The sequence below is a fragment of the Epinephelus lanceolatus genome, chromosome 3 (assembly GCF_041903045.1).
Source record: "Epinephelus lanceolatus isolate andai-2023 chromosome 3, ASM4190304v1, whole genome shotgun sequence".
NCBI lineage: Eukaryota > Metazoa > Chordata > Actinopteri > Perciformes > Serranidae > Epinephelus > Epinephelus lanceolatus.
In genome coordinates this window covers 46,476,639-46,497,399 of record NC_135736.1, presented here as the reverse complement: position 1 = coordinate 46,497,399, position 20,761 = coordinate 46,476,639, and the positions used below count along the sequence as shown (strand labels likewise).

Below are 20,761 nucleotides of genomic sequence, written 5' to 3'. Positions count from 1 at the left end.
TGTTTGCCTGTAAGCCACAGGCACAGCTGTAAAAAATAGGAAAAAAACAGCATGAAAATTCTGACAGTGATTGTATAAGTTGCTGGAATTGAAATAAAAAACAAGTTTAAAAAAAAAATAATAATACATATATTTATAATGATCCGTTTGACCTTACTATGAATTGAATTCACAAGGTTTTCTTGCATTGTGGAGATTTTAGATCATATTCTCTCAGAGATAAATTAATAAATGTTTGTTGAGTAGGGAAGTAGGGGAGTATCCTACAACTTTACAAAGTACTTAACTTAGGGTTAACTTTTCTGTCCTTCATAAAAGCGACTTTAAACGATAAGGAAAGAATATTTCAATCTTAAAATGACGCTTTGAGTCCCAAAAGTCACAACACTGACTTTTCTTCTTCAGAGCTTAAGTATCTGAGTATTAAGACATACTGTGGCTCACCAGTCTTCCCTCTGTCTGTTCAGGCTGAGTGGGGTGGTGTACGTTGCTGACAGAGAGGCCGGCTTCGGTCTGGCGTCTCAGGAGCCATGGATCCAGCACGCGTCAGTTCGGGACAACATCCTGTTTGGCAAAGACTACGATCCTGTCTTCTACCAGGCTGTGATCGAGGCCTGTGCTCTCTCAGACGACCTCAACGTACGGTTACTGCATCATTTATGTCTACGTCTGTTCCTGCCTGAATATTTCTGACCTGCAGTGTCTTGTTGATTCTTTGGGTTGTTCACAATGAGACACATTTACGTTTTGCCCTAACGATGACGATAGCAGTCCACTGGTCGTTCCAAAACTTTGGTCCAGAGTGAGACATCTTTAATGACCTCTGGACTAAGATCTATGACATTTAGATGTTCATGAACCCCAGATTGATTTTCTGTCCAACACCTGGTTAGATTTTTTTTCCTAAATCAACCAGGGTGTCATTTATTTAAATAAATATTTGGTCTTACATATAATTTAATTGTATTAAATTTGAATGTGTGAGGTCTAATTGCCACAAACATTTTATCTAATTTCATTTATCCATCTTTTAATTTATTTTTGTCAAAATAAGTCCTGCATGAAGTCCACATTTCTGATGTTAAATATCTTTAAATCTACCACTGATCCTAATGCTGCATTTTTACTTTATACTTGCACTTAAATGTTGGCAAAATGTAGATTAACCTAAGTCACTCTCATAACCATAGTCCCACATAAACCCCACCTCTGCACGCAACCATATACTTGCATTGCTTGAGTAAGAAAAAGATAATTTGTCCAAGATTCGGTCTTAAATTTGGTTGAAAATTAATTTTAATTAATTTAATTCAATTAAAATTGAATTAAATTAAAAGATCATTAAATGATTTATTATTTTATAAATAAATAAAGCTAAATTAATAGATGAATAATACTATTAAATAGAGAAATGATTTTAATAATTTATTATTATTTAATTATAATTAAATTATTTATTTAAAAATATATTAATTTTAATTTGAAATAAAATTAATTTGGAAAGGTCTGAAAAGCATTATATTTAAGTGTCTGAAAGCTGTAGACATGTTGAATCCATCACATGCATGTGCATTGACCCCAGATGATGAATTTTTATCAGTTTGGACACTCACTGAGCTTTTCACATGAGCTAATCTCAGACCACAGCAAATCAAAGCTAAGGAAGCTGATGTCAAAACACACTTCAGCTTTTCATATCTAAACAGTTACAGAGTTTTGTGCTTTGCATGCAGTTTGTGTTACTATTCATCATTTATAATAAACTTGCTCTAAAATGTGTCTTCAGGTTTTGCCAAACGGTGACAAGACAGAGGTGGGAGAGAACGGCGTGACTCTGAGTGGAGGACAGAAGGCTCGACTGGCCCTCGCCAGAGCTGTTTACATGGTCAGTCCTCTGCACACACCGGCCGTCTGCTTTGAGCTCAGAGAGACATGCAAACAAGTTAGTCTGCAGAAAACAGGGATAAAAACATTTCAGAAAAATCATATCAATATGTTTTTGATTCTGTTGTGTGGACTGCATTGATTCTTTAATAAACAAAAGCAGCAATTTAAATGCATGTGTACTGATACATGAGGTAGATAGATTTGATTAGATATTTATGAATAAATTAGGTTAGCACGTTAAGTTATTGGTTTGAAAGGCCTAAGATAAGGTAAGGTGAAACTTAAATGTCACTGAGGGGCAATTTGGGATACAGACAGCAGTCATAAGTAAAACAAAACAGAGAGTAGAATACATAACACACAAAATTCAGAATCACACACTATCAGGGATAAATCATGGACAGTTAGTGGTTACAGCTGGTTAAGATAAGCGATAGCAGATGGAACAAAGGACGATCTGTAACGCTTTGTGCTGCATTTAAGAAGGCAAAACCTCTCCCCTGAGTGGTCTCAATAGTGGTCTCATTTAATTAGTGTAACAATAAGGTGCAAAACCTGTGTACACAATGCCAGAAATGTTAAAAAGGGTAACAGTAAGGTGCAAAGTCAAAATATTCACAAGACAGAATTTAGCAGTTAACAGGGAGGATCATAAAAATAAACAGGTTGATGTTAAGGTGCAAATCCAAACAGAGCTGAAAAGGAAGCTGGAGGTTGGAGCCACCTCAGCAGTCCATCTCTCTTCTGCGTGACATGATAATAAATCTTGTCACTGAATGAGACCATAAGCCAAATTTGTATCTGGTAAACATGCCTTATAGTTTATGCATATAACAATGAAACCCTGATCATCAGGTGTGATGCAACTCTCTCATTTTTTTTTTCCAGAACAAAGACATCTACCTCCTTGATGATCCGTTGGCAGCGGTCGATAGCGACGTGGCTGAACACCTCATGAAGAAATGCATCATGGAGCTCCTCAGGGGGAAGACCAGAATACTTTGCACACACCGCATAGAGTTTGTGGACAAAGCCGACATGGTGGTCCTCATGGACAACGGAACGATCATCAGAACAGGTAGAAACAAAAATGTCACATGGTTGCTGTCATCAGGTTTGTTGTCATCAGGTGATGCGTGTTATTGGTATCAGCTGGTATCGGCTTAAAATCAACTGAATCAGAATTGTCCAACATTCTTTTTCCTATTTTGCACAATGAATGAATATCACATACAGTGAAAGGTATTGTATTTCATGTCTCCATCTGCAGGTGGGCCGTCACGATAAGAGTACACATGTATAATATGATGTTAATCCCACTACAGACACTACTAACGCTGCTCCTCTTTTTGGAACCACTGCAGAGTCTATAATAATTTCGTTTTCAGCCGTGCTTGTTGTTGCTGTGAGAAACAGTTCGACTTCAGTGTCAAAAGTCTAATATCAGGTCTAAATATCGTGAATATCACCATGTGAATTTTTCATATGATATTAAAAATCATACCGGTATTATCGTGAGTGAGATGATATGGCACAGCCCTACTGAGGACCCTTACGGACTAGAGGAATATGAATAACTTACATGGTGATCGTGGAATGGAGACATGATTTGAGGTAGCCAACCACTCGGTTTATACATTCAAAGAACTTCTATACAAAATGAACTGCTTGGCAACCAGACCAAGTGTCTAACTGAGACAGCTGTTTGTCAAAAGTGTAGCCACAGCGGGCTAGTAAAAGGGACTGGCTGTTTAATTGGGACTAGGCTTTTAACTGAAGTTTTACAGTAGCTTCCTCCAGCATGCCGGCTATGACCAGGAGCTTTTATAAGCTCTGTAAAGTTTCTTCTGATCTTCCCAAATAAACCCTGAGCAATAAATGGAAGAGGTAACGAGTAGCAACATCGTCAGTGTGCTTCACGATTGTGTTGAGTTTATAAATGCTGCATGCGTTGTTGTTCTCTGCTAACAGAGTACACTGTTCCTTTGCTGTTAAACAGGCACACCAGCAGAAATCCTTCCTTTGGTCGAGGCAGTGCCCAAAAAACTGAAGAATGACCACAACATGAAAGAGAAAGGTTTGTTCATCCTGAGCTTGACTGAAAAGAATTAATGTGTCGGTGCAGCTTTTTTTACTGTATTGATTTTCATCACTTTGGTCCAGACTGAAATACATCAGCTGACGGATGGACTGGCAGAAAACGTTCATTCAAATGCCCAGAGGATACATTTAAATGAATGATTCTCTGACTTTTCCTTCAGCCCCATCAGCAGGTCACAGTTTTCATTCATCCAGTTAAATATCTCAACGTCTACTTGATGAATTGGCACCAACTGTTTTTTACACGCCTGATGTTTCGCTGACTGTTTGTCTAGCTTCACTGTGAGGGTCACATTTGTGGCTTTGAGTGAAATATCTTCACAACTTTTGGATAGATTGCCACAAAAATTGCTTCAGACATTTATACCCCCTCCTCAAGATAAATTGAAGTCACTTTAGTAATGACTTAAATTTTCATCCAGCGCCATCACCTGTTCAAAGTTTTCACGTGTCCAATAAATAACTGTCAGACTAAATACCTGCAAAACTAATGACAGCTGCACTTTGAATTTAGTGCAAATTAGCAAATGTTGCGTGGTCCAATCATATAGATTTTGATTTACTTTGACAAGGTACAGCTCCTCATAGAGTTTCAAGTTTTGTTTTTTTTCCGTGACCTCAGCGACCAATGAAACCATGCCGACTAATGACCTTTTTGGTTGACTATTAGGAGGCAGCCCCACAAAACGCCAAGGCAAACACCTCATACATGAAAATCTGCTTTTGATGAACACTGTGGACTTTCACGTTTTATTTGGAATCTTGAGTAGAAATAATGAAGACGTTCTGACTGCCCCTTCTTAATAGATATTTTAGAGTTTCAAGGTTTGACAGAAATATGAATTAATTATCTTTTCACATATGGCTCCAAAAATTCTGTGTGAATTCTCCTTATTCTGAATTTTTGTCTTTCAGCCTGATCATTTCTCCAATCTGGTATCACTGTAGATAAGTCTAATTATTTTTATGTGCCCTCTTTAACCAGATGGCGTGGAGCAGGAGGAAGAGGAGCCCGGTTCATCCCCTGATCTCCGTGTGGACGATGGCCCCAACCTGTCGTTGGCGGAACAGAAGCAGGTGGGCGGGCTGGCGTGGAGAGTTTACCAGACCTACTGGTCGGCTGTGGGCGGAGTGCTGGCCGCCTCCATCCTGATGTCTCTGCTCCTCATGCAAGGTTTGGATCAACTGCTCAGCTTTTCAGTGTGATCTGTGTACGATGATGACGCTCAGCAGATGCTCCTGGTCGAGGCTTTGTTCACACTGCAGCTGACGTGTTGTGATTCTTGATACTCAAGTAGAAATGTGTCGTGTTTATTTCATTTATTCATTCATTCATGTCCATAATAGGTTTGTCTGAAATGACTAAGTAGATCCAACTAATGAGAAAACAAGCACAAAACAAAATATTGATATATATGTTTTATTTTTTAAATAAACCTCCACTAGAGTACTTGAGTACACTTTTGAGGTACTTTTTTGTAATTTATTTAGTCATTTAATTTAATTTTGAGGTACTTGTACTTTGAATCGAGCACAGACAAAACACTTTGGGGTGAATGATATAAATTGTTCTTGGATCACTTCATAACACTTTTGGCATCGTTACAGCCTGAATGAAAGCTACTATCCGACATAAAGTCTGTAAATCATCATAATTAAGTTTGCTCTGTGCAGCACTTTTGGCATGTAAATATCACTGAAGCCTCGAGGGGCTGTAGACTTAGACTAAGGCAGAAAAAGTAAAACTTGTCCTGTTTTAAATCAACTGTTTTTTCTCTTTTGTGTTTGTAATTCAGCGTCTAAGAATGTTTCTGACTGGTGGCTGTCCCACTGGATCTCAGAGCTAAAAAACAACAGAACAAATTGTTCCTCCTCAGATGCCTTCAGCTCACCTCACCTGCTTCTCTTCTCACATGGAGGGTTAATGTGAGTTGTCCAATCAATAAGATTTTTCCCCCTTTTTGAAAATAAATTCTTAAATGTGTTAAATGTTTGTCAAGTGGTATTAGAGGTCAGTGGTATCTTGCGGCGAGGATTGCAGATTGCAACCAGCTGAAACTTCTCCTGGTTAGATTTCCTTAAGTGTTCTTTGTTCAGGAGGTTTTTACTGGGAGCTGAATTATCCGCACAGGTCTCCTCCTCTCCAAAACAAATGGACCAGGTGATTAAAACCAGTAAAAACACAGAATAAAGCGGTTTCATGCTACAAATCAGTGTTTCTCCTATGTTGTTTTGCATGTTGGAAACAGCCAGCTTGCCCATCACATGCTACTGTGTGCTCTAGGGCTGCAATGATTAGTCGACTAATCGATGACTAATCGACTACTAAAATAATCAGTGACTATTTTAGTAGTCGACTAATCGGTTTGAGTCCTTTTTCCTTAGAAAAGTACTATAAAAGTCCCCCAAAATACTCTTATTGCAGCTTCTTACGTTCAGATATTGGCAGCTTTACACACTCTCCCATGATGGTGTACTAAAACCCTTTGGCGTGAGTACGAAACAAGACATTAGATGACATCATTTTGGGGTTTGGGAGAGACAGACCGACATTTTTTTGAACATTTTAACACATTTTTCTATAAAATGATTAGTCGACTAATCGAAGAAATAAACGACAGATTAGTCGACAATGAAAACAGTCGTTAGTTGCAGCCCTAATGTGCTCACCTTTATCTGATCCAGACATTTAGTGTAAGGAGACTTTGTGAATGCGGCCCCTGGTCTTTATCCAACCCTATCTCTGAAATCTGAATTCACATCTACCCACCCAGGTCTCCTCTGTCCTCAGCACAAACGCTCATTTCAAGCAACGTGAGCTCTGATGTCAAGTTTTACCTGACAGTGTACAGCTCCATCGCTGCGGCCAACACCATCTTCACTGCCCTCCGAGCCTTCCTCTTTGCCTACGGAGCCATCTGCGCCGCCACCACCATCCACAACAGACTTCTGGATCGGGTCCTTAAGGTGCGTCATCTGAGCTCTGAGTCCCCGAGCAACTGTCGGTGCTCCCCGTGTGAGAGCCGAGCAGACTGAGTGTTTGTTATGTTTGGCAGCAGTAGATGAAGATTAGAGAACCAGGCTGGTGACTGAAAGGTCGCCAGTATGAAACTCCAGACTCGCTGCTGGGAGGATGTTACTGAAACATAGTCTTCCCTCAGCCTCAGACACCCTGGAACAGGACGTGTAACACTCAAACTGCTTGACTTAGCCACATTTTTCAAGGAATAGTTTTACATTTTGGGAAATACACTTATTCGCTTGATTGTTGAGAGTTAGATGAGAAAATTTGTACCGCTCTCATATTTGTTTGTTAGATATGAAAGCTGCATGCAGGAGAAAACTAATTTCATAATTTTTTGGAGGGAGTTATAAAGTATCGATTAATGAGATTTATTACTTAGTGACTGATTTTATGACTTGTTTTATCTGAGTAACTTTTTGAAGAGAAACACAATTATTTATTTATTCATAAGAGGAAAAAAACAAACTATAGAGTAATAGAAGTGTAGCAAAATCTGATTTTTATCCACTTTCCCATCTTATTAATCAGTTTATGGCCTCTACAATTTATTTTGTGACACTTAGTGACATCCTTGACCCTCGGGTTGTTGATAGAGACCAAACCAGAGCTAAAAGGAGAGTGGATCTTAAATGCATCAGATGGATGCAAACACGATTCCATTATTTAACCATTATTTGACCAGCAAACCTCTTGTGATTAAAAATCTCCTTTTCAAGAGTGTCCTGGCCGAGACAGGCAGCAACATAAGTTAGACAATGTAGAACAAAAACAAGCTCTAAAACAAGCAGTATAAAGCACAAAATCAAGCAGTATAAAGCACAAAATCAAAATAAGATTACTACAAAGAAAAGCCAGTGTGTAGTATGTGTGTGTGTGTATATATATATATATATATATATGTATGTATGTATGTATACAGTACAGGCCAAAAGTTTGGACACACCTTCTCATTCAATGCGTTTTCTTTATTTTCATGACTATTTACATTGTAGATTCTCACTGAAGGCATCAAAACTATGAATGAACACATGTGGAGTTATGTACTTAACAAAAAAAGGTGAAATAACTGAAAACATGTTTTATATTCTAGTTTCTTCAAAATAGCCACCCTTTGCTCTGATTACTGCTTTGCACACTCTTGGCATTCTCTCCATGAGCTTCAAGAGGTAGTCACCTGAAATGGTTTCCACTTCACAGGTGTGCCTTATCAGGGTTAATTAGTGGAATTTCTTGCTTTATCAATGGGGTTGGGACCAACAGTTGTGTTGTGCAGAAGTCAGGTTAATACACAGCCGACAGCCCTATTGGACAACTGTTAAAATTCATATTATGGCAAGAACCAATCAGCTAACTAAAGAAAAACGAGTGGCCATCATTACTTTAAGAAATGAAGGTCAGTCAGTCCGGAAAATTGCAAAAACTTTAAATGTGTCCCCAAGTGGAGTCGCAAAAACCATCAAGCGCTACAACGAAACTGGCACACATGAGGACCGACCCAGGAAAGGAAGACCAAGAGTCACCTCTGCTTCTGAGGATAAGTTCATCCGAGTCACCAGCCTCAGAAATGGCAAGTTAACAGCAGCTCAGATCAGAGACCAGATGAATGCCACACAGAGTTCTAGCAGCAGACCCATCTCTAGAACAACTGTTAAGAGGAGACTGCGCCAATCAGGCCTTCATGGTCAAATAGCTGCTAAGAAACCACTGCTAAGAAGAGGCAACAAGCAGAAGAGATTTGTTTGGGCCAAGAAACACAAGGAATGGACATTAGACCAGTGGAAATCTGTGCTTTGGTCTGATGAGTCCAAATTTGAGATCTTTGGTTCCAACCGCCGTGTCTTTGTGAGACGCAGAAAAGGTGAACGGATGGATTCCACATGCCTGGTTCCCACTGTGAAGCATGGAGGAGGAGGTGTGATGGTGTGGGGGTGTTTTGCTGGTGACACTGTTGGGGATTTATTCAAAATTGAAGGCACACTGAACCAGCATGGCTACCACAGCATCCTGCAGCGACATGCCATCCCATCCGGTTTGCGTTTAGTTGGACGATCATTTATTTTTCAACAGGACAATGACCCCAAACACACCTCCAGGCTGTGTAAGGGCTATTTGACCCAGAAGGAGATTGATGGAGTGCTGCGGCAGATGACCTGGCCTCCACAGTCACCGGACCTGAACCCAATCCAGATGGTTTGGGGTGAGCTGGACCGCAGAGTGAAGGCAAAGGGGCCAACAAGTGCTAAACACCTCTGGGAACTCCTTCAAGACTGTTGGAAAACCATTTCAGGTGACTACCTCTTGAAGCTCATGGAGAGAATGCCAAGAGTGTGCAAAGCAGTAATCAGAGCAAAGGGTGGCTATTTTGAAGAAACTAGAATATAAAACATGTTTTCAGTTATTTCACCTTTTTTTGTTAAGTACATAACTCCACATGTGTTTATTCATAGTTTTGATGCCTTCAGTGAGAATCTACAATGTAAATAGTCATGAAAATAAAGAAAACGCATTGAATGAGAAGGTGTGTCCAAACTTTTGGCCTGTACTGTATATGTATAAAATGTAAGTATGGTAATATGCGAATACTAGAATTGAACCATAAAAAGGCCAAAATGGCAACTACACATGAACGCAAAGACCAGATAATGGTCTCGGTGCAGACAATGAAACATTTTGTGTGTAAGGAGAACAGAGCCACTTTCAGTTTTTTGCTTAATGTTGTTCTGTGTCTGCTGAAGGTGTAAGAAGGCAATTGTTGGCTACCGAGCTAACTGTAACAGCATTATAGGGAAACAATATGACAGGTTTGTGTGTCTGTCCTCAAATTTTGCAGCTTTAAACCTGCATCAGATGGTTTTATTGGCCTCTTAGAGGCAGAAGAAACAAGGCTGAAGCCACAACACTTACATATCTTCACCTAATTAAGTAATAACACAGCAGTTACTGAGCAACATTGCCAATCAAGTTGGAGCCTGGTTGCCAATATTCACTTTCCTTTAATCTCTGTTTTGGTCTCACCAACTTTATCTTCTAGATCCCAACCTGAGGGTCAGGAACCCCACTCAGGGAAATATTTGGCTTGGATATATTCTGCTTTATTCACCAGCTGGGCTTTAGCTTTTTCTGTCTGCTGCTTGATGCTGGGCAGGTCGTGTAGAGTGGGTTTTTGGAGCTTTTTAGCTGAAAACAGTTGCCTGCTGTGGCTGTAAATGACGCGCTGACCAAAACAATGAGCTGAATGATGTTAAAAGGTTCTGTAGAGCTCAGGGGAACTGCAGGGTTGGTGTTAAAACACTTTAAACTGTATGCAGCACTCATCTCTCTAGGCTCTCTAAGGTCCCAGAAAAAGTTTTCTTTTGAATGGTGTAATGAGAGGGAAGCACCTGAAAAATGAAACCGTATCAGTGCAAAGAGACTTCGACCTGACGCCAAACACAAGACAACAAAAAGGTTTTTTGAACATCTGAAAATCTGTCTGAAAATTCCTATGCTGCATTATCCAGCTGTCTTTGAAGGGTAATGCAAAAACACTTTGTTTAGCAATAGTTGAGCTAAAATAGTTATCCATCCATCCATCCATCCATCCATCCATCTTCAACTGCTTATCTGAAGGTGGGTCGCAGGGGCAGCAGGCTGAGCAAAGTGCTCCAGACGTCCCTCTGCCCAGCAACACTTTCCAGCTCCTCCTGGAGGACCCTGAGGCGTTCCAGGGCTAATAGCCCCTGGTAGGGTCTCCCACGCAGTGTGGTCCCTGTGGAGGGGCCAGACTAAGAGTGGTTCAAGAGGACCTTGATAAAATGGCACATTCTGGAAATGAGTACCCCGCCCCCTATGGGGACACAGGGGCAGGGGGCTCGTCAGTGAACGTCTGGTGGCTGGGCCTTGGGCCATGGCTAAGCCCATGGACCCACCACCTGTAGGTACTGGCATCAGCGCCGGGTGCATTGCGTGCTGGGCAGCAGGCAGGAGCAGGGACCTGGACATGCTGACCCCTGGTGTGTGTGTGTAAAAAAGTTACTGCACAGGAATATTCAGGAAGGTTTTCAGACATTTTTACCGTCTTTTATTTCGCCTCCGTTGACGTCTGTTTGCACTGAAATGCTTTCACTTTTGGGCTCTCTGCTCTCCTTAACGTCATCAATGCAAAACTTTTTCTCTGACCACAGAGAGCCAAGGGAGGTGAGCACGACAGTTTATATTGTTTTTGGGTGAACTATTCCTTTTATTTCTCCATGAGTTCATCACTATGAATGACACTATTTAAATATAAGTAGTCATGTGGTCCATTGTCAGTATAAAATATTGCTTAGTGTGGCTTCAAGACATTTCATATTTAACTACCTGGGTTTATTTGAAAGTTAAACAGTCTTAACTTCCTGTCTCCACTCCCCCCCTCAGGCCACAGTGACCTTCTTCGACACCACCCCGATGGGACGCATTCTTAACCGCTTTTCTTCTGACCTGTACACCGTGGACGATGCCCTGCCGTTCATCCTGAACATCCTGCTGGCCAACGTCTTCGGCCTGCTGGGCATGATGGTGGTGATAAGCTATGGCCTCCCCTGGGTCCTAGTGCTGCTGCTGCCCCTGGCTCTGGTCTACCACCACACACAGAGGTTCTACCGGCACACGTCTCGAGAGCTGAAGCGCCTGTGCAGCATCACTCTGTCGCCTGTGTACTCGCACTTCTCTGAGACGCTGACCGGGCTGGGAACCATCAGGGCCAGCGGTGCATCTGCCAGGTGAGAGACAGGACAACAGAAGAATATATGATAAGAGATCAGCTGATATTCAAACACAAGACCCTTAAAATGAGCAGAACATTTTACTGCTGATAAATAAACTCAATGCTCTCTGGTGGACAGATTAATGGTGACACTGTTTCTAAATTATTCTGATTTTATTTCTGTGCTGAGATTTTGTTTTTTTCTTATTGAAATATACACTCAGAAAAAAAGTACCTGTGATGAGTGGGCACTAATATCAGCCTGGCTAATTAATAGATGTATTGAGGTCTAGAGTAGACCATGTTTAATGTTTTCAGAGTATTTTAGACTGGCATTAATTTTAACAACAAATTAGTCGTAAGCTTTGCCTATTTTTTCACGTGAACTACATTTTTCAGGTTCTTATCATCAGTGGTCTGCTTTTCGTTATCTTGAGGACTCATATATCAAAATTCCTGCCTTCACTTCTCCTTTAAAGCTTAAAATATTTTTGATATAAGAAATACCTACATAACGCAGTCATCTGGGTTGACGTGCAAACTCCTTCCATTGTCCCCATCGCACCTGAGGTGGTTGAAGGTCTGCGTTTGGGTATCAGTTGACAAGCTACTCCAAGACTACTGCGTGCTGTCACAAAACCAAAAGGGTGCTGAATGAGAAAACAGTAATTAATTATCTGGGAAAAATCCCCTCTGAAATTATACCCTGCTCCTGTTCTGTTTCACTTAGAGATACATCAAATAACAGAAGCTATAGATGCCCTAACCACTGCTTCATTATGTCTTCAAAGGGGGCCCATTATGCTAATATTCAAGGTCTTACTTTTATTTGGGGTTTCTACTGGAGCATGTTTACATGCTTTGTTGTTCAAAAACACTTATTTTCCTCATGCTTTCTGTGCTGAACACCTGTATTCTCCCTCTGTCTGAGATCCTTCGTTTTAGCGTCTGTCTCTTTAAGGCCCCGTTTTCCATTTCCTGAATAGTTAAAAACATGACAGATGAGCTGAAAGCCAGGTGTAATATTAAAAAAGAGGAGGGGGGACATCTATGTAAAAGGCAGGTTCAGAATAAATGGGTAATTAATGAGAGTACACACTGACAGAAAGAAACAGGAACAAGAAACAAACACAGAATCTTCAGTTTAACTTAAAGCATTGGAAGTGTTTCAGAAAGGGGCCTCAGACCTTTTGGAATTTTTCATCTGAGTAACTAATTGAGTAGCGAATCTTTTCAAGATTAAGGCAGGACACAATGTCCTTCAGCCACTGGGCATGAGTGGGCGGGGCAGCATCCCTCCATCTGATTAGAGCTGCCCGTCTAGCCAGCAGAGAGGCAAAAGACAGTGTGCGGTGTTGGATCGGAGTCACGTGTACATCATCCTCTCTGGTGGTGCCAAAGAGAGCAACCACAGGGCAGGGTTTACAGATGTCACAAATGTTACAAATGTCCTTTCAGTATTTTTCAAGGATCGGACACGTCCAATATATGTGAATAAGAGAAGCCTCACCTCTTCAACATTTGTCACAGCTAGGGTCCACATCTGCGTAAATGCATCAAAGTCTGACTTAAAAACAATGGGCTCTTTGCACGACCTTAAACTGTAATAGACAGTGGCGAGCACAGAGAGATGATGAGTTAACCAGTTTGAGGATAGAGTCCCACACACTGTCCGACAATGCAGTGTTTAAATCTTGTTCCCAGGTATGTTTGATTTGATTACAGAAATCAGTCACTAGCTGGCATCAACTTGTCTCTAAAACAGAAAAAAACTATTGGAAAGAGAGTATTCAGAATGGTCTTCTACATACGTTTACCTGATTATTTAAACTTTGGTCACATTTAATATGAACATCCGACATTGTAAAGTTATATAAATATATATGACATAAAATAAGGAAAAGTTCAATCTCCTTTAGAGTTATCACTTGTAACACAGTCACAGATTAAAGGACTCATCTTGTTCCAGGTTTGAAGAGGAGATCACCAAGCGTCTGGAGCAGAACCAACGCTGCCTGTTCCTTAGCAACGCCGCCAGCCAGTGGCTGAGCATCCGCCTGCAGCTGATTGGCGTTGCTGTGGTGACCGGCCTTGCTGTGATCGCTGTCATCCAGCACCAGTATAACTCTGTCGATCCTGGTGAGTCTACGTCTGAGTTTGGTGGCTGTGCGCCAGTGATGTGAGATGGGTCAGTTCCATGATGTGTGTTGCTGCCTGGCTTCAGGTCTGGTGGGTCTGTCCCTGTCCTACGCCCTGTCCATCACAACCCTGCTGTGCGGCATCATACTCAGCTTCACCCAGACGGAGATGCAGCTGGTGAGTGTGGAGAGAACCGAGGAGTACTCCGCTGGCCTTCCCACCGAGCCACAGCACCAAAACACACAGGTCAGACCCACTGCTGCACTCCCATGAACTCATACTGATTATCGGTTCGTAAAGAGGGGTATGATGGAGAACATGAGCAGTCTAGAGCGATGGTTCCCAACTCAAGGTCTTTATTTTTCCTCAGACAACACATTCAATTTCAGTTCATTCTGTCAGTGAATTCAAACCCAGGACCTTCATGCCACCCTTTAACTGGCAAAATTTAATTTAACATAATGAGTTTCACTCAAAGGTCTAGTTTGTGGGACTGAATGGCATCTAGAGGTGAGGCTGCAGATTGAACTGAAACTTGTCCTGTGTGTTAAGTGGGAAATGGTGTTTATAAGATCAAAATTCTACTTGCAAAATTCACAGTATTTCAAAGTAAAGGTTTTAATTTGACCAACCTGACCCACATGCTCACAACCTGGAGGGGCTTTTGCACTTAGAAATGTTATCTAGGATTTGTTGAAGCTGGTATTTACTGATGCCGATCACATTTTCTGCTATCAAACTCCATTGTGGCATTGCTGTAGATCTTTTCTAAATTTTGATGTCTCATTAGTGAAACTGTTTTACGTCCATGCCTGGACGTTCCACAAATGAAATGCAAAAAATAAAGTTAGTTTGCTGGTTTGTTTAAACAATGTTAACATGTTTGAGGGTGGATAAAATCATATTCACTGTATGCGTAATAAATATCACTTGTCACTGCTGTTTCGACACCAGCTGCCCCCGGCGTGGCCCGAGCAGGGCTGGTTGGAGTTCCGCGGCGTGGTTTTGGCCTACAGGGACGGTCTTCCTAACGCCCTGGATGGGGTGAGTCTGGTGGTGCGACCTGGGGAGAAGGTGGGCATCGTGGGACGTACTGGCTCTGGAAAGTCCACCTTGTTCCTGGCCCTGTTCCGTATGGTGGAGCTGAACCAGGGTCAGATTCTCCTGGACGGGCTGGACATCAGCACTGTGGGCCTGGCTCAGCTCAGGTACGCCTGAAGTGGTGGTGGGTTTGCATTAGTGAGCTAACACCGGTCAAACAACACAGTTTGAGAGTTATAGGGTATCCGCAGCTCCAGTGTACATATAGTTGTTGTAACATTATTTTGTTATCTTCAGGAGGGAGTTCACTTTCTGGTGTTTTGTCTCCAGATTTCTTACTTTTTTCTTTCCAGTTTTTTTGAAAGATTTCCTGGTCCCCTTGTCCAGTGCTCTAACTATTTTGTAAAACCCCTTAGACACTGCTGTTGTGATTAAAGGCTATCAAAACTAGAAGTCACACAGAGAGAGCGTACTTCCAACAAGGCTGCACAAACACAGAACAAAACAAGAACAGTGGGATATGTGTTAGATTTTTCAGTCATGTGAGAGCAGTAATTCATGAGAAAAATTTGAAAACATCTTAAAAATACAATAAAAATCTAGCAGTGTTAATAAATCCAAAGAAATTCCTGAAACTTCACCAAAATATGGTCAGTTGTGGCCAACGTTTCTGCCAAAAAAACCCAAAACAACAAAAACAAAAACATAACCTATCTTGTCAAGGTGACAAATTTGAAATGATTTGAAGTCTAAATTTCAGTCTTCAGTGTCTTGAAAATGCAGCTTGTTTTTGTCATTTTCCCAATGATGTCACAGCCCAGACTTTCTGTTTGTTTTCAGTTTCTTATGTATTATAATTTAGAAACTGGCTTCAAATTTGATTCCAATTAGCATTAAAACAAGTTGTCAACTTAAACTGTATTGCTCCTGAGGGGAAATTTGTCTCGCAGCAAAGTTAAAAACAGAACGCAGACTTGAACATAAAACATAATAAATACATAAAACATGTATATATACAGTACAGGCCAAAAGTTTGGACACACCTTCTCATTCAATGCGTTTTCTTTATTTTCATGACTATTTACATTGTAGATTCTCACTGAAGGCTTCAAAACTATGAATGAACACATGTGGAGTTATGTACTTAACAAAAAAAGGTGAAATAACTGAAAACATGTTTTATATTCTAGTTTCTTCAAAATAGCCACCCTTTGCTCTGATTACTGCTTTGCACACTCTTGGCATTCTCTCAATGAGCTTCAAGAGGTAGTCACCTGAAATGGTGTCCACTTCACAGGTGTGCCTTATCAGGGTTAATTAGTGGAATTTCTTGCTTTATCAATGGGGTTGGGACCATCAGTTGTGTTGTGCAGAAGTCAGGTTAATACACAGCCGACAGCCCTATTGGACAACTGTTAAAATTCATATTATGGCAAGAACCAATCAGCTAACTAAAGAAAAACGAGTGGCCATCATTACTTTAAGAAATGAAGGTCAGTCAGTCCGGAAAATTGCAAAAACTTTAAATGTGTCCCCAAGTGGAGTCGCAAAAACCATCAAGCGCTACAACGAAACTGGCACACATGAGGACCGACCCAGGAAAGGAAGACCAAGAGTCACCTCTGCTTCTGAGGATAAGTTCATCCGAGTCACCAGCCTCAGAAATGGCAAGTTAACAGCAGCTCAGATCAGAGACCAGATGAATGCCACACAGAGTTCTAGCAGCAGACCCATCTCTAGAACAACTGTTAAGAGGAGACTGCGCCAATCAGGCCTTCATGGTCAAATAGCTGCTAGGAAACCACTGCTAAGGAGAGGCAACAAGCAGAAGAGATTTGTTTGGGCCAAGAAACACAAGGAATGGACATTAGACCAGTGGAAATCTGTGCTTTGGTCTGATGAGTCCAAATTTGAGATCTTTGGTTCCAACCGCCGTGTCTTTGTGAGACGCAGAAAAGGTGAACGGATGGATTCCACATGCCTGGTTCCCACTGTGAAGCATGGAGGAGGAGGTGTGATGGTGTGGGGGTGTTTTGCTGGTGACACTGTTGGGGATTTATTCAAAATTGAAGGCACACTGAACCAGCATGGCTACCACAGCATCCTGCAGCGACATGCCATCCCATCCGGTTTGCGTTTAGTTGGACGATCATTTATTTTTCAACAGGACAATGACCCCAAACACACCTCCAGGCTGTGTAAGGGCTATTTGACCAAGAAGGAGAGTGATGGAGTGCTGCGGCAGATGACCTGGCCTCCACAGTCACCGGACCGGAACCCAATCCAGATGGTTTGGGGTGAGCTGGACCGCAGAGTGAAGGCAAAGGGGCCAACAAGTGCTAAACACCTCTGGGAACTCCTTCAAGACTGTTGGAAAACCATTTCAGGTGACTACCTCTTGAAGCTCATGGAGAGAATGCCAAGAGTGTGCAAAGCAGTAATCAGAGCAAAGGGTGGCTATTTTGAAGAAACTAGAATATAAAACATGTTTTCAGTTATTTCACCTTTTTTTGTTAAGTACATAACTCCACATGTGTTCATTCATAGTTTTGATGCCTTCAGTGAGAATCTACAATGTAAATAGTCATGAAAATAAAGAAAACGCATTGAATGAGAAGGTGTGTCCAAACTTTTGGCCTGTACTGTATATATAAAATATACAAAGAAAAATACTATAATCCCTGAAACAAGGGCACATAAAACAATATACATCAGTGACATCATGTCATAAAACCCTGAGTACATCTTGTAAGAGTTAAAACAAGATCACCACCAGTCATTAGATAATTTCTCGCTCTGTTAGACTTTGCCTTCAGTTCTCTGAATCTCCATCCGGAGGAGACATCTTTTTATGGCTGGGTATCGATACTCGACACCTTTAAGGTATCAACTGAAATAACCCAGTACTAAGTTGTATCGAAGCTTATTGCCCAAAATGACCACTGATGAGGAAGAAGAAAACCTGGCTCATCGATTGGCCAGGACGGAAAACGGAAATCCATTGTGGGTAGCCACAAGCAACTGCGATATATAGTCCTCTGACTATCTATCAATAAGCGCCAGCACCTCCTCACTACTCCACGTCTGCCCACGAGACATTTTCCAACTTTTTCTTTTTTTACCTCTGCTTCTCCCGGTTCACACTGTTGGCTTTGTTTGTTTTTTTCTACCCAAAATGGTCTGCGCTCTACGTCATGTCCTCTCTTTGATTCACTTCCTCTCTGTGGTTCGCTGGATAGTCCGTTTGCATTTACCACTGTAAGCGAACCACACCAGGGTTCACTTGGAAGTGAACAAAGACCCCCAGTTTTCAAGCGGACCAGGGTTCGCTCATTTGGTCCGCACCAGAGTTCGAATTGGCATTCCCACCACTCTAAACAAACTGAACTATCCATGGAAGCGGACCAGGGTTCGTTTAAAGTGGACCAAATAGCGCCAGTGTGAATGCATTCTAGTAGTTGTCAGTTGGCACGCCCCTAGTTTGGAGAAGCAGGCATGAGTCTGACATGGAAGCTAAGTGATCTACTGCTGTGGAGGGGTCAGCAACAAAATCTATTTTAGCCCCCTAAAAAAGTCCCACCTAAAGATGATAAATATCAGTTTAAATGTACTCTGTAAAGACAGTATCTTTAGGCCTATACCTTTCAGTCAGCCCGTTCTGATCGGAAAGCCGTGAATGACTTCAGTTCTCCATCTTTGCTCTCGTCAAAGCTACCAGACTCCATTGAGAAAATCTGTGATTTAAGCTTGCTGAACACGGTGGCTTGTGGTCTACTGCTGCTTTGATCAGTCAGTTAGTTTGTGTTATTGTGCAACTTAGTGAGTCTGAACTAACCTGTTTACATGCTAATAGTTGTTCAACAACACAAACAAAATAACTGGTTGATGCAGCAGACCAGCAGCTCCTGTGTTCAGCAATGTTAAATCTCTTGTTTTCTCAATGGAGTCTGGCTTTGAAGAGAGCAATATAACGGCTTCATTTTCCTGTGTGAAATCACTGTCTGACACTGAGGTGATGCAGTGAAAATATTCTCAATATAGCATACACTTGAAATGATATTGATCTTTTTAGGTGGCTAAAATACGTTCTGTTACTGACCCTGTCCGCAGCAGTAGACTGCTTAGCTTCGAGGTCAAACTTCCAGTAGGTTTCTCCAACATGGGGTTGTGCTGACTGACATCTGCTGTTTGTAATATACTGCCTATGGATGAGAACCTTATACAACCACACTTCAAAAAAACTGAACTATCCCTTTAAGCCTCTGTATACACAGAGATCGCTATATAATCCTTGTTTTTCTCACATTATCTATAGTTTAATTCAGACTTTGATGATGCTGCACAGTGTAGTAAAAGCAGTCAGTCACAGGTCACTTTTGTGTGTTATGGTGGCGCCCTCTGCAGGTCTAGGTTGGCCATTATTCCCCAGGACCCCTTCCTGTTCAGCGGGACCGTCAGGGAGAATCTGGACCCGTGTGGGCGACACACTGACCAGCAGCTGCTGGACGTGGTGGACCAGTGCCACCTCAGCTCTGTGGTCAGCAGGATGGGTGAGAGACCTGAGACAGAGGCATGGAAAGGTGTAATGAGAAGGTTTTAGTGACGATAACATGGGGTGACAGTGAATTAAGGATGAGCAGAGCAATGCTTATTAAACCAAGGCGTGTCTGTTTTGAATCAATCCACCTGACTCACAGTCCTTTGATTCACAAAGTCCACTCCACCCTTCATCATTCCTGTGTGGTCTGGTGAACAGTTACAGAATGTCTCCATTGGTGAATGTGATTTTTGATCCAGAACATCTGAAGGAATGGTACACCCAGCTCAGGTCACAGGATGCTGTGTGATTATGTTACATAAGGTCAAGTCATAGTCATATGATCCACTTATCATCTTTGCCTCTTTTTATTTCATTCTCCTCCTCTTCTCTTGTGTTTTTATTTATCTTTGAAAGAAAAGAGAAGAATGAAGAATAGACTAGAAAACCATTATTGTCATTGTGCAGTATACAATCAAATTAGGAGTGCTACCTCTGTTCAGTGCAGGAAAAAGACACTGCAAAAAAACACAAAGCAAACAAACATCCACAGCCATGTAAATGAATAATGTAATGTAATGTTACACAGGAATAAAATTATTTATTGCATAGTGTTTAGTTTTGGATGCATGAAAATAGCCATCTTAAACTCTCTCTGCAGGACTAGGATATCAACATTAACACAAAAACGTGACCTGGGCTGGTGCAGCTTCAGGTGTGCTACACTGTAAAAAGAAACTATTTTTTAGTTTAAAAAGTTAGTGTTGGGCTGCCTTATATTTTTAAGTTGATTGATTGAGAAAACAAGCTCAGTCGTTACCAAATTACCTCAACTTGTCTTCTCAAATTCAGTCAACTTAAATTTTCAAGGCAGCCCAGACACTAACCTTAAGTTAAAATGACTACTCTCTTTTTACAGTGTACCTCTGCAGCTGATTTTGTGCAACATACAGTGTCCTTCAACGTGATGTGTCAGCAGAAATGAGAGATGATGGTGTCAGATTCAGAATCGCTCCCTCGTGCCTTGTGTTTATGTTCATGTGTGTATATTTATTTGTGTGTCAGGTGGTCTGGATGCTGAGGTTGGGGAGAGAGGAAAATCTTTCTCTGTGGGACAGAGACAGCTGCTGTGTTTGGCCAGAGCTCTGCTGACCCAGGCCAAGGTGAGACCTCACCTGTATTATTAACTCCAACACAGAGCAGCTGCTTACATTGTGCCCGCCTGGGTGCAGCAGATCAAAGGGTGTATTATTTTATGAGCTTCTTTTTTTTTCATGATGATGTTTTATATCTAAAATAAAGTGACATT

General features: G+C 41.4%; 1 protein-coding gene across 3 annotated transcripts in view; it reads left to right on the top strand.

Moving 5' to 3' along the window:
* Positions 1 to 20,761, top strand: part of abcc10 (ATP-binding cassette, sub-family C (CFTR/MRP), member 10) — a 38,580-nt gene that overhangs the window by 11,713 nt on the left and 6,106 nt on the right. For 2 of the 3 annotated variants that reach the window (XM_033624659.2, XM_033624660.2), the window contains exons 8-20: positions 468 to 639; positions 1,787 to 1,885; positions 2,776 to 2,965; positions 3,887 to 3,964; positions 4,973 to 5,161; positions 5,784 to 5,913; positions 6,762 to 6,954; positions 11,408 to 11,751; positions 13,705 to 13,874; positions 13,960 to 14,120; positions 14,829 to 15,082; positions 19,320 to 19,465; positions 20,518 to 20,615. In XM_033624659.2, coding sequence (XP_033480550.2) covers positions 468 to 639; positions 1,787 to 1,885; positions 2,776 to 2,965; positions 3,887 to 3,964; positions 4,973 to 5,161; positions 5,784 to 5,913; positions 6,762 to 6,954; positions 11,408 to 11,751; positions 13,705 to 13,874; positions 13,960 to 14,120; positions 14,829 to 15,082; positions 19,320 to 19,465; positions 20,518 to 20,615 — 2,224 coding nt within the window. The remainder of the gene's footprint in view (positions 1 to 467; positions 640 to 1,786; positions 1,886 to 2,775; positions 2,966 to 3,886; positions 3,965 to 4,972; positions 5,162 to 5,783; positions 5,914 to 6,761; positions 6,955 to 11,407; positions 11,752 to 13,704; positions 13,875 to 13,959; positions 14,121 to 14,828; positions 15,083 to 19,319; positions 19,466 to 20,517; positions 20,616 to 20,761) is intronic. The other variant, XR_013490795.1, reaches the window with a different exon arrangement.